We start from the raw sequence: 13,063 nt of genomic DNA, 5'->3' as shown, positions 1-13,063 counted from the left end.
TACTTTATAAACCCATGCCTGCTTTCCTTATTCCTTCAGAGTTTGAGTTAGATTTATCCTTTATTTTGAGGAGAAAAATGTTGGAACCAAAATTCACTCATGGCAGCTTGCAGTTCACAATCAAAAGCAAAAATGCTCTTTTTTTTGTACATGTATGATAACTTTTAAAGCCTGTAACCTAAAGCTATGCATTATGTCTGTATGTAAATGCCATATACAGTATATATATTAATAAAAAACATGTTAATTAAATCTGTTTACTGTCTTTCTAATGCATTGTAAGTAATATATTGATTTAAACATGTCATTATGTTGTAAAAAGACTTGTAATACTACATATTACTCACTGTTTTCTTCTCAGCTTTGGAAAAAAAAGGTGTTTACATTGTATGTTATACTTCAGCTGTTTCCGGAGGACAGTAGAGAAGTGAACACCAGAGACGCAGGACTTCCGTTTCTATGCTCACTTCATCTACATTATATTAAGCTTCTTTAATTTAGCTGCTGTTTATTTTTCGTTATTTAACGAGCAATTTGATTAAATAAGAAATAATAATAATAGGAACCCGCAGGCGCGTGAGATGAAATGACAACGTCAACACTGCAGGTGAGTTTACACTAGCTTTAGCATTAGCTCAATATCATCATCTTCATATTTTAACAGTATTTTCTCTACATATGTTGGATAAACAAACACAATTAGCTACTCATAGCTCATAGTCCACGTAGATCAGAAGGTTTTATCGAAGCACGATAATAGAAGTGAGCTGATATATCCGTTATGTTTTGGCAGACATAAGCTAACATGTAAACAAACCTCAGTTTAGATTTGCTTATGTGAATATAAGAGAAAATTGAAGTTTGCAGAGCTTCAGTTCAGTCGAAATGCATTTTTAAAATTAGTAACACGGTTATGTATGAACGTTTTGAGTGGCTGATGTTGATATATTTCAGGAAGGCCTGTCTGTGTTTGTCGGTTTACAGTTTGGTGACAATAAACGTATTTAGGGTGTTCGCCGGGTCAAAACCTCAATTTTAGGCCTTAAAAAGGTTTTAATTCAGTGACATAGTGTGTTGGAGGTGTTTAAATGGTGTTAAACAGGTCTTAATTTTGCTTTGAATCAAGTAAAGCTACTCAATTTGGGCTGACATCCATCTAATGACCTACAATACATCTCAATAAAACCTTATTCTTTAATATGTACGTTTTTTATTGCATTCTCAACAGCTGTCAGACATTTTTATAGTAAATCACCCCCCCTCCCCCCAAAATAAAAATAAAAGCAATTCATCATGATCATATTTGACCATTAGGAAAAAAATCTTAACATGTATGTATGTTTTGAGTGGCTGATGTTGATATATTTCAGGAAGGCCTGTCTGTTTATCGGTTTACAATTTGGTGACAATAAATCAAACGTGTTTAGGGTGTCCGCTGGGTCAAAACCTCAATTTTAGGCTTTAAAAAGTCTTAAATTCAGTGACGTATTGTGCTGGAGGTGTTAAACCATTTTAAACAGGTCTTAATTTTGCTTCGTTAAAGTAAAGCTACTCAATTTGGGCCGACATCCATCCAGTGACTGACAACACATCTCAATAAAACCTTTTTTTTTTATTATGTGCGTTTTTTTTATTGCAAAGAGATACAATTCCCAATCGCTGTTAGACATTTTGACAACAAATTTCCCCAAAAAAGAACTAAAAACAATTACACAATCCCTTATGATAATACCGGACAAAATCTTAACCCTGTATAAATCTGAAATATTATCCTTAATGGCTTTAAAAAGTCTTAAATTTGATTTGATGAAACCTCTGGAAAACTGGTATTGGAAACACTTTGATTAATGCTGTGATTACTCCTCATATTGAGTTCAGAGTTTGTGTAGTATTTTTGTTTTCGTTCGGCAACATTTGCAATCGTTATTACAGTCATAATTGTATTTTTCCCAACCAAAACCGAATTGAATCTGAAAGTGATTCATCAATAGGCGTGTTATGAATGTTTATTAACTAAATTCAGTTCAAATAAGTGTGTGAGATCATAGAAAACTGCAATATATATATCATAAAACTTTCCTAACACTGATATTTAAGCATTTTTGACACCTGAAGATGCCAGACATAAAGTATCTGTTTTTCTTTAACATTTATATCCTTTTATAAATATAATAACTGTAATTGTAATAAATATATCAAATAGGTAAATACATAAATACAAATAGGTGTTTGCAAAGTTTCACTCCAACACGTAAAACATCAGTGTTGGATTTAAATGATGTATTTAATAAGATTAATGTATTTTGAAGCTTTTTTTTGTATGTATTCTGAGTCAAAGTTTTGTTTGAATAATTAAAACTACTTAATTTTTTTTACCCAAAAGCTGCTAATAAACTGTATTTTGCTGAGCAGGTTTTCATGGCTGTTTTAAGCCTGTCATGGATATATAAATATGATGCTAAAACCCCCAGGAGGTGCCGACGAGTCGTTCAATACATTCAACGATTTGGTCAAAGAGACTGATTCAATTTAGATACAAAGGGGCTTCATAAATGGATCATTGACTTCCACACTGATTATCCTTTACATTTAGAACCATGTTTAAAACATATCTTTGTCATTATTGTTGTGTAAAAAGACCTTAATCTGTAATTTGTCCTGTTCAGAAAGCGATTGAGCTGGTCACGAAAGCCACAGAGGAGGACAAGGCCAAGAACTATGAGGAGGCGCTGAGGCTCTACCAGCACGCAGTGGAGTATTTCCTGCACGCCATCAAATGTGAGTTCATCTTATAATCTACAGAATCTTCTCAATTTCATTGATTTAAATTTAACACTTGTGTGTCAGATGAAGCACACAGCGACAAGGCGAAGGAGAGCATACGAGGGAAGTGTATGCAGTATCTGGACAGAGCCGAGAAGCTGAAAGACTACCTGAAAAACAAGGACAAACAGGGCAAGAAACCGGTGAAGGAAACACAGAGCAATGACAAGTACAGCTTTCAGTCCACGTTTCATTCTAAAGTGTTGCTGATGAACCAAGTCGATCACTCACACTACTTATAAACTGTGTGTGTGTGTGTGTGCAGAAGTGACAGTGACAGTGAGGGAGAAAATCCAGAGAAAAAGAAACTCCAGGAGCATCTGATGGGTGAGTGTGTGTGTGTGTGCTTAAATGTGTGTGTGTGTCGATGCAAAAGAATACACACCTACAGAAGTGTTTGTTGTGATCATGTGGATGTGTTCAGGTGCGATTGTGATGGAGAAGCCCAATGTGAGGTGGAGTGATGTGGCCGGACTGGAGGGAGCCAAAGAAGCCCTGAAGGAAGCAGTCATTCTGCCTATCAAATTCCCACACCTGTTCACAGGTCAGTCTTATTAGGGCATGATTTAAACACACTGCTGTCTGTCTGCCTGTCTAATTAGTTCCTTTTTTCCCCAAAGATGCATGGTTTATTAAAAGACCACTAAAAGACTTATTAATTTGGAAAACAAAACATGATTTAAATAATAGTAATTGAAATTTAAATAATTTCATATTCCATAAAATTTATATTCATGAAGGAATCCTGGAAATCAAAATATAAGCAAACAGAAATAAATGAAATAGTCTGTATGATCATGTTTGGAGATAATCATTTAGCATGTAATAAAAAATGCATTGATCTACCATTTTGTTTTCATTTGTTAATTGCAGTAATTATATATATTTTTATTTTAAATGAGTGATCTTTTAAAAATCCATAATGAGCATAAACATGAAAAATCTAACCAACGTCATACTTTTGAGTTGGAGAGTATTTATATACAGTTGAAGTCAGAATTATTAGCCCCCCTGAATTATTAGCCCCCGCTTATTTTTCCCCCAGTTTCGGTTTAACGGAGAGCAGATTTTTTCGACACATTTTCTAAACATAATAGTTTTAATAACTCATTTCTAATAACTGATTTATTTTATCTTTCTCATGATGACAGTAAATAATATTTAACTAGATATTTTTCATGACACTTCTATACAGCTTAAAGTGACATTTAAAGGATTAACTAGGTTAACTAGGCAGGTTAGGGTGATTAGGCAAGTTATTGTATATTGATGGTTTGTTCTGTAGAGTGTCGAAAAAAAAAAATATTGCTTAAAGGGGCTAATATTGACCTTAAAATGGTTTTAAAAAATAAAAAACTGCTTTTATTCTAGCCGAAATAAAACAAGTAAGACTATCTCCAGAAGAAAAAATATTATCAGACATACTGTGAAAATTTCCTTGCTCTGTTAATCATCATTTGGGAAATATTAAAAAAAGAAAGAAAAATAAATCGAAGGAGGGCTAATAATTCTGACATTAACTGTCTGTGAGCCATTGTGAAAATCCAGCTTAAGTCATTGTTTTTGTGATTTGCTGTTTTCTAAATAGTCATTTTGCATTATATAAAGAAAAAACCTTGATATTTACATTTTAACTGAGTTCTGTCATGTCAAAATGAGCTTATCTAGTAATTTAACAAAGCAAATCGTTTTTTAAACACAATTAGTTTTTCAGTTTGTAATTTAAATATGTTATAAATGTAAATTGAGTGCTAAATCTCAAAACACTTTATAAATAATCTATCATTTACTGCAATGAACACAAATTGTATATTTTTGTGGGTTACACCTTTTGCTTGCTTTTGATCTTCAGAATTAGATTGAGCTTGGGTTTCACAGAGGGACCACAAATACATTCAATTATTAATTCAAACTACTGTAGTTATTCAGTGATTCTAGACACTGGTTTCCAATACCACATAATGACAGAAAAAATACTAGGTGTAACAAACGCCTTTACGCACAGCGGAATGAACAGCCAACTTATCCAGCACATGTTTTATGCAGCAGATGCCCTTCCAGCTGCAATCCCATCTCTGGGAAACCTTCATACACACTTATTCACACACACATACACTACGGACAATTTAGCCTTGCCAATTCACCTGTACCGCATGTCTTTGGACTGTGGGGGAAACCGGAGCACCCGAAGGAAACCCAAACTTAATTTGATTAAAAAAAGAACATTATTGCCTTATAGCTTAAATTAACTTTATAACGCAAAAACAACATTACGCATATTAAAACAGCTGTTTTGTGTCAGTTAAATCAGTTGAACTGTTGAAATTCAAATTTTTAACCCAACTGGATGAGTTATTAAATAAAGGTTAAAAATAACCCAACAAAGCACGAAATGTTTAACTCAACTAGTTGAGTTATTAATTAATAATCTAATAAAGGTTAAAAATAACCCAACAAAGCACGAAATGTTTAACTCAACTAGTTGAGTTATTAATTAATAATCTAATAAAGGTTAAAAATAACCCAACAAAGCACCGAATGTTTAACTCAACTAGTTGAGTTATTAATTAATAATCTAATAAAGGTTAAAAATAACCCAACAAAGCACCGAATGTTTAACTCAACCAGTTGAGTTATTAATTAATAATCTAATAAAGGTTAAAAATAACCCAACAAAGCACCGAATGTTTAACTCAACCAGTTGAGTTATTAATTAATAATCTAATAAAGGTTAAAAATAACCCAACAAAGCACCGAATGTTTAACTCAACCAGTTGAGTTATTAATTAATAATCTAATAAAGGTTAAAAATAACCCAACAAAGCACCGAATGTTTAACTCAACCAGTTGAGTCATTAATTAATAATCTAATAAAGGTTAAAAATAACCCAACAAAGCACCGAATGTTTAACTCAACCAGTTGAGTTTTTTATTAATAATCTAATAAAGGTTAAAAATAACCCAACAAAGCACCGAATGTTTAACTCAACCAGTTGGGTTATTAATTAATAATCTAATAAAGGTTAAAAATAACCCAACAAAGCACCGAATGTTTAACTCAACCAGTTGAGTCATTAATTAATAATCTAATAAAGGTTAAAAATAACCCAACAAAGCACCGAATGTTTAACTCAACCAGTTGAGTCATTAATTAATAATCTAATAAAGGTTAAAAATAACCCAACAAAGCACCGAATGTTTAACTCAACCAGTTGAGTCATTAATTAATAATCTAATAAAGGTTAAAAATAACCCAACAAAGCACCGAATGTTTAACTCAACCAGTTGAGTTATTAATTAATAATCTAATAAAGGTTAAAAATAACCCAACAAAGCACCGAATGTTTAACTCAACCAGTTGAGTTATTAATTAATAATCTAATAAAGGTTAAAAATAACCCAACAAAGCACCGAATGTTTAACTCAACCAGTTGAGTCATTAATTAATAATCTAATAAAGGTTAAAAATAACCCAACAAAGCACCGAATGTTTAACTCAACCAGTTGAGTCATTAATTAATAATCTAATAAAGGTTAAAAATAACCCAACAAAGCACCGACTATTTAACTCAACTAGTTGAGTTATTAACTAATAATCTAATAAAGGTTAAAAATAACCCCACAAAGCACCGAATATTTAACTCAACTAGTTGAGTTATTAACTAATAATCTAATAAAGGTTAAAAATAACCCAACAAAGCACCGAATATTTAACTCAACTAGTTGAGTTATTAACTAATAATCTAATAAAGGTTAAAAATAACCCAACAAAGCACCAAGTATTTAACTCAACTAGTTGAGTTATTAATTAATAATCTAATAAAGGTTAAAAATAACCCAACAAAGCACCGAATATTTAACTCAACTAGTTGAGTTATTAACTAATAATCTAATAAAGGTTAAAAATAACCCAACAAAGCACCGAATATTTAACTCAACTAGTTGAGTTATTAACTAATAATCTAACAAAGGTTAAAAATAACCCAACAAAGCACCTAAATATTTAACTCAACTAGTTTAGTTATTAATAATCTAATAAAGGTTAAAAGTAACCCAACAAAGCACCAAATGTTTAACTCAACCATTGGGTTAAATAAATAACTCAGCGTTTTTAGAGTGTGATAATGAGTTTATTTGCATTTGTGTATTGTTTGTTCTGCAGGCAAGCGCACTCCATGGAGGGGTATTCTCCTGTTCGGGCCGCCCGGCACAGGAAAGTCTTACCTGGCCAAAGCCGTGGCCACCGAAGCCAACAACTCCACCTTCTTCTCGGTGTCCTCCTCCGACCTGATGTCCAAGTGGCTCGGCGAGAGCGAGAAGTGAGTCTGAGTGTCGTCTGAGCGTCTGCAGTAGCAGCTGGACTCGGTCAATGAAGGATGTTCTTCTGTCCCACAGGCTGGTGAAGAACCTGTTTGATCTGGCCCGTCAGCATAAGCCGTCCATCATCTTCATCGATGAGGTGGACTCACTGTGCGGCTCCAGAAACGAGAACGAGAGCGAAGCTGCCAGGAGGATCAAGACCGAGTTCCTGGTGCAGATGCAGGGTGAGAAACAGTTCACCAGTCCCAGCCTGAGACCTACGGGCTTGTTTGGGAGTGTTTGTGTGTGCTTTTTGTGTGTTGTGTTTGTTGGTGAGTCCACTTGTTTGTGTATGTGTCTGTTTGTGTGTGTATTTTGTGTATTATGTTTGTTAGTGAGTCCCTGTGTGCGTCTGTGTGTCTTTGGATGAGGTGTTTGTGTGTATATTGTGTTTGTTAGTGAGTCCCCGTGTGCGTCTGTGTGTCTTTGGATGAGGTGTTTGTGGGTGTATTGTGTTTGTTGGTGAGTCCTCTTGTGTGTGTCTGTGTGTTTTTGGATGAGGTGTTTGTGTGTGTTGTGTTTGTTAGTGAGTCCCTTTGTGTGTGTCTGTGTGTTTTTGCATGTGGTATTTGTGTGTATTTTGTGTATGTGTTTGTGTGTGAATTTTTCTATTGTGTTTGTGTATTGTGTTAGTTAGTGAGTCCCTTTGTGTGTGTCTGTGTGTTTTTGCATGTGGTGTTTGTGTGTATTTTGTGAGTCCCATTGTTTGTTTATGTATTTGTATTCATGTGTGTGTTTTTTTTTTTTTTGTATTTGTGTGCGTGAGTTTTTTGTGTGTTGTGTTTGTCAGTGAGTCCCCTTGTATCTGTATTTGTGTGTGTGTGTGTAGTGTAGTGTGTTTATATTTGCGTGTGTGTTTGTGTCTATCAGTGTGTATTTGTGTGTTTAGGTATTTGTGTGTGTGTGTAGTGTGTTTATATTTGTGTGTGTTGTATATTTTGTGTTTGTAAGCAAGTCTCTTTGTGTGTGTGTGTGTCTATTTTAATTTGTGCATGTGTTTCTGTCATTTGTGTGTGGTGTTTGTATATGCTGTGTGTTTGTGTCGGTTTGTTTTTGTGTTTGTGTGTGTCTGCATTTGTGTGCGTCTGTCTTATTTAGCATGTGGTATTTGTGTGTATTTTGTGTGTTGTGTTTGTTAGTGAGTCCCTTTGTGTGTATTTTGTGAGTTTATGTATTAATGTGTGTGTTCTTTTTGTATTTGTGTGTGTGCGTTTTTTGTGTGTTGTGTTTGTCAGTGACTCCCCTTGTTTGTATCTGTATTTGTGTGTGGTGTGTTTGGGTATTTGTGTGTGTTGTATATTTTGTGTTTGTAAGCGAGTCTCTTTGTGTGTGTGTGTCTTTTCATTTGTGCATGTGTTTGTCATTTGTGTGTGGTGTTTGTATATGCTGTGTGTTTGTGTCGGTTTGTTTGTTTGTATGTATGTGTGTGTTTGCATTTGTGTGTGTCTGTGTGTTTTTGCATGTGGTATTTGTGTGTATTCTGTGAGTTTATGTATTTATGTGTGTGTTCTTTTTGTATTTGTGTGTGTGCGCGTTTTTTGTGTGTTGTGTTAGTCAGTGACTCCCCTTGTTTGTATCTGTATTTGTGTGTGTGTAGTGTAGTGTGTTTATATTTGTGTGTGTGTTTGTGTCTATCAGTGTGTGTTTGGGTATTTGTGTGTGTTGTATATTTTGTGTTTGTAAGTGAGTCTCTTTGTGTGTGTGTGTGTGTGTGTGTGTGTGTGTTTGTGTGTGAGAGAAATGGACCCAATAAACCATGGTAAATTAGTTCATATCAGTCAATATCGATGATTCTAACAATGACTGTAAAAACTGGAGTTCTTCCAGGATGTAGGCAGATTTATCAGAACTCTCTGTCTTTAACTGAAAATAAAGATTATTCCACCTCATTATCATCATCATTTAATCAGCCAGTCCGCTATGAATATTCATGAGACTGTCTGATGCTCTCTTTGACAGGTGTTGGTAATAACAACGACGGCATCTTAGTTCTCGGTGCCACCAACATCCCCTGGGTCCTTGATGCTGCTATTCGCAGGAGGTCAGTACTGGTTTAAGTCCCTCAGAATGTTCTGATCGTGTGTTAACCTGAGGTTGTGTCGTACGATCCAGGTTTGAGAAGCGCATCTACATCCCGCTTCCAGAGGAGCCGGCGCGATCGGCCATGTTTCGCCTCCATCTGGGAAACACTCCTCACAGCCTGACGGAGGCAGACCTGCGGCAGCTCGCCCGCAAGACTGACGGATACTCAGGAGCCGATATCAGCATCATCGTGCGGGACGCGCTCATGCAGCCTGTCAGGAAGGTGCAGTCAGCCACACACTTCAAGAAGGTAAACGCTGCCATCTAGGGGTGGGCGAATCCTTGTAATGTATCGAAAAGATCGAACTAAGAGCGCGATAATGTTTACACGACACATTATAACATGTAGATTTGGCAATACTGACGCATCTTCAAACTGATTGGCTAAAACGACCAAAACGTTACGTTATTTCGAAACTTTGTCGTGTGAACGCCCCCTAGTGGACACCAGAGGATCAGTTGCAGTTTGCTTTAATGTGTTGCTGTGCTGCTTTGGTTCAGGTTCGAGGGCCGTCCCGCAGTAACAGCGCAGTGATAGTGGACGACCTGCTGACCCCGTGTTCACCCGGTGACCCCGAGGCCATCGAGATGACCTGGATGGACGTGCCTGGGGACAAACTACTGGAGCCCATCGTGTGCATGGTGAGATAGAGGATCACGGTCAGCTCTGTTACATTATTACAGCAGCTATACACAATCTCCTTAGATATTAGGTACCATTTTACTTTGAATGTCTTTGTTTTTGGCGAACTGTTACAAAACTGCTAGAAAACATCAGAGTTTTGCTTCGTGACGCCAAAAATGTTCTGTAACTGAAGTGTTTTCTACAGTATTATCAGGATAACATGGCATCATGGATATGACAATCGCTGTACAAGAAACAAACATGCCTGAACTGCACGATGATCCACTTTTATTTGATAATATTCTTAATATTTTACTGTGGTTAAGAAGTATTTTATTCTGAGTGATGGTTGAAGTCTGTCACAACTTGTTTTAAAAAAATTACATTATGCAGTCACTTAATATTTAATCATATTAAATGTGCATTTATAGGTTATACTTCACGTTTTAAGTTTGAAATATTGATGAAAAAGTCAATTCTAATGCACGTTTTGCCTAGGATTGTGTTGCATTACACTGTTTTGACCACCAGGTGGCACTAGCGCGCGCCGTTTTGAATGATTTGAAACGGAATCATCTTGCAAAGCAGTTAGGTCAGTTGTTTTAGGGCTTCACTCCTCTGTTCATAGCATGTTCTCTATGTGAATGACGTCATGTGTGTGTGTGTTTGATGTAGTCTGATATGCTGCGCTCTCTGGCCACGACCCGGCCCACCGTCAACACAGAAGACCTGCTGAAGGTCAAGAAGTTCACAGAGGACTTTGGACAGGAGGGTTGAAGCACACCCGTATGTAGCCGTCCTGACTCGACCAGGACTACCTTCTCTACTCCAAACTAACCAATGGCAGGAGCATGTGATCAGACCTGACACTACACACACACACACACACACTCATCAGCTCAACGGTGAAGCACTGGACAGACCAGAGCATGAAGCTTGCTGTAAATCCCTTTTGTGTTGAAGTCCTCAAACTAGACGAGGCGTCCGTCTGTTCAGCTCCGTCTCAGATGAGTATTTATTTTAACTTATTTTCAGCACGTTTGATCGTTGTCGAGCGTCTTCTATTAACTGTGTCCAGATCAGTATTTCAGCACTTTAACTGTGTGAACGGGAAGCTCACGAACGTTTCTTTGGTTTTCTGGAGGTCTGTTTCCACCACAGCAAGGCTAATGCTAATGATCCTTTGTTTATTTATTCTGGGTTGCTTTATATGAAGCGGCTTGGAGGGGAAAAAGAAACAATTGGAATGATCATAGAATTACGTTTATTTTACATCAAATTTGCAATTCTGACATTTTTCTTTGATTTATTTCCTAAATTAAGATACAAACTCGTGATTTTGAGAAATAATTCGGAGTTTCCATCTTACGATTTTGAGTTTGAATCAAAATCATTTCCTGCAGTTCTTGTCTTTTTAGTCATAACTGCAGCTTTAATAAGTTTGGCTGTTACTTTGCGATTAACAGTATTTTTGGGTTAATTTTTTTTGCAATATTTTGCAGTTTTGATGGTTTCCCCTTAATATTTTTCTCTGTTTTGTGCAACTTTTTTTTGGCCAAAATGAGCAAATTGAAATACTATTTCACACTTTTTGATTGAGTTTTTCTGACTTTTTTTTTATTAATATCTTTCTAATAGTTTTAATTGTAATTGACTTTTTTCTTTTATTTATTTTCTGGTTGAGATAAAAATTGAAAAATATATTGAGAAAAAATGTCATTCTAAGAGACGACATCAAATTTTGTTTACAATTTTCCTTTTTTTTCACAATTCTAAATTAAATTTCTGGTAAATTTATTAAGGTGTTTATAAGGTCTCACAATTCAGACTTTTTTCTTTGCAGGAAAGAAATGCACAAATAAACTCAACCTTCAGTCGTTACTTAGCAAAATTTATTTAATTTTTTCAAAATGTCACATTTTTTAAGGTTTCCTCTTAATATTTCTCTTCTAATTTAAATAGTATTTTGCACTTTTTGATTGTTTTTCTGACATTTTTTTTCTTTTTTTTTTTTTTACAAAATCAAATTTCGAGATGCAAAAAAAAAGTGCAGTTACAAAAAATAATTGTAATTGCCAATTTTCTCCCAACTATTTATTTTCTGGTTGAGATAACAGAAAAATCTTGATTAAAATAAATGTTATTTTGAGAGATGACGTCAAATTTTGTTTACAATTTTTTCAAAATTCTAAATCAACTTTATCGATTTATAAGGTCTCACAATTCAGACTTTTATTCTTTGCAGTGAAGAAATGCACAATATAAACGTTGTTTGTTTTAATGCCAAATTAAGTCGTTACTTTACAATATGAAGATAAACATTAAGCGGAAACCATCAAAATTGTGAAATATTGCAAGAACATTTATTTTAGAAAAGCTTAATATTGGAATATTTTTGGCCAAAACCAGCAAATCTAAATAGTATTTTGCACTTTTAGATGATTTTTTTTTACAATATCTAATAGTTTGTAATCTTGAACTGAATTTTGGTTGTGAGATGCAGTTTGTTTTTGGTAATTGCGCCTTTTTTATCCATTTATTTCTCTCACAACTATTTATTTTCTGGTTAAGATCACAACTGAGAAACATAATGAGAAAACAAATATTCAATCGTAAGAGACTACGATTTTCTCTAATCGTAGTATTTCTCTAATAGAAGACTACGACTTCTCTAAAAACAATTTAGCTGAATTTTTGTTGCGATATAGAGCTTGTTTTTGGTAATTACACATTTTGTCTTTAAATAACAATTCTGACTTATTCTCTGGTTCAGATGACAACTGAAAAATATTGAGATTATGTCTGATTATTCTCCCAATTTTTGTTTTCTTTTTTCCCACAATTCAAAGTCGAATTGATCGATTTATAAGGTTTCTCACAATTCAGACTTTTATTTCCCCTCACAGTTGAGTTTTTAGCACATTTGACTTTTTATTGTTGTTATTTCCTTGCAATATTTCACAATTTGAATGGTGTCCGCATAATATTGAAGATCTTTAGTTAATAGTTAAATAGTTAGGCTTTTTTTGGCCTATAATAGCTCATTTAAATATTATTTTGTTTTCTGACGATATCTATTTAATAGTATCTCATCTTGAAATTGACTTTTTTTTGCAAGATAAAATGTTTTTGGTTAAGTGCACCTTTTTACTTCAAAATGCAATTCATTATTAC

At 34.7% G+C, this 13,063-nt stretch overlaps 1 protein-coding gene across 1 annotated transcript; it reads left to right on the top strand.

The window, feature by feature from the left end:
* The first annotated feature begins 427 nt into the window (after positions 1-427).
* Positions 428-11,361, top strand: vps4a (vacuolar protein sorting 4 homolog A). Its single transcript, XM_056451664.1, has 11 exons — positions 428-607; positions 2,667-2,778; positions 2,848-2,992; positions 3,089-3,150; positions 3,248-3,367; positions 6,986-7,142; positions 7,219-7,367; positions 9,142-9,223; positions 9,295-9,514; positions 9,766-9,906; positions 10,565-11,361. Exons 1-11 carry the CDS (start codon positions 587-589, stop codon positions 10,664-10,666), a joined length of 1,311 nt encoding a protein of 436 aa, XP_056307639.1. The 5' UTR covers positions 428-586; the 3' UTR covers positions 10,667-11,361.
* Positions 11,362-13,063: the final 1,702 nt, after the last annotated feature.

Source organism: Danio aesculapii, chromosome 25, assembly GCF_903798145.1.
Source record: "Danio aesculapii chromosome 25, fDanAes4.1, whole genome shotgun sequence".
Classification (NCBI taxonomy): domain Eukaryota; kingdom Metazoa; phylum Chordata; class Actinopteri; order Cypriniformes; family Danionidae; genus Danio; species Danio aesculapii.
This window is presented reverse-complemented; position numbering and strand designations above follow the sequence as displayed.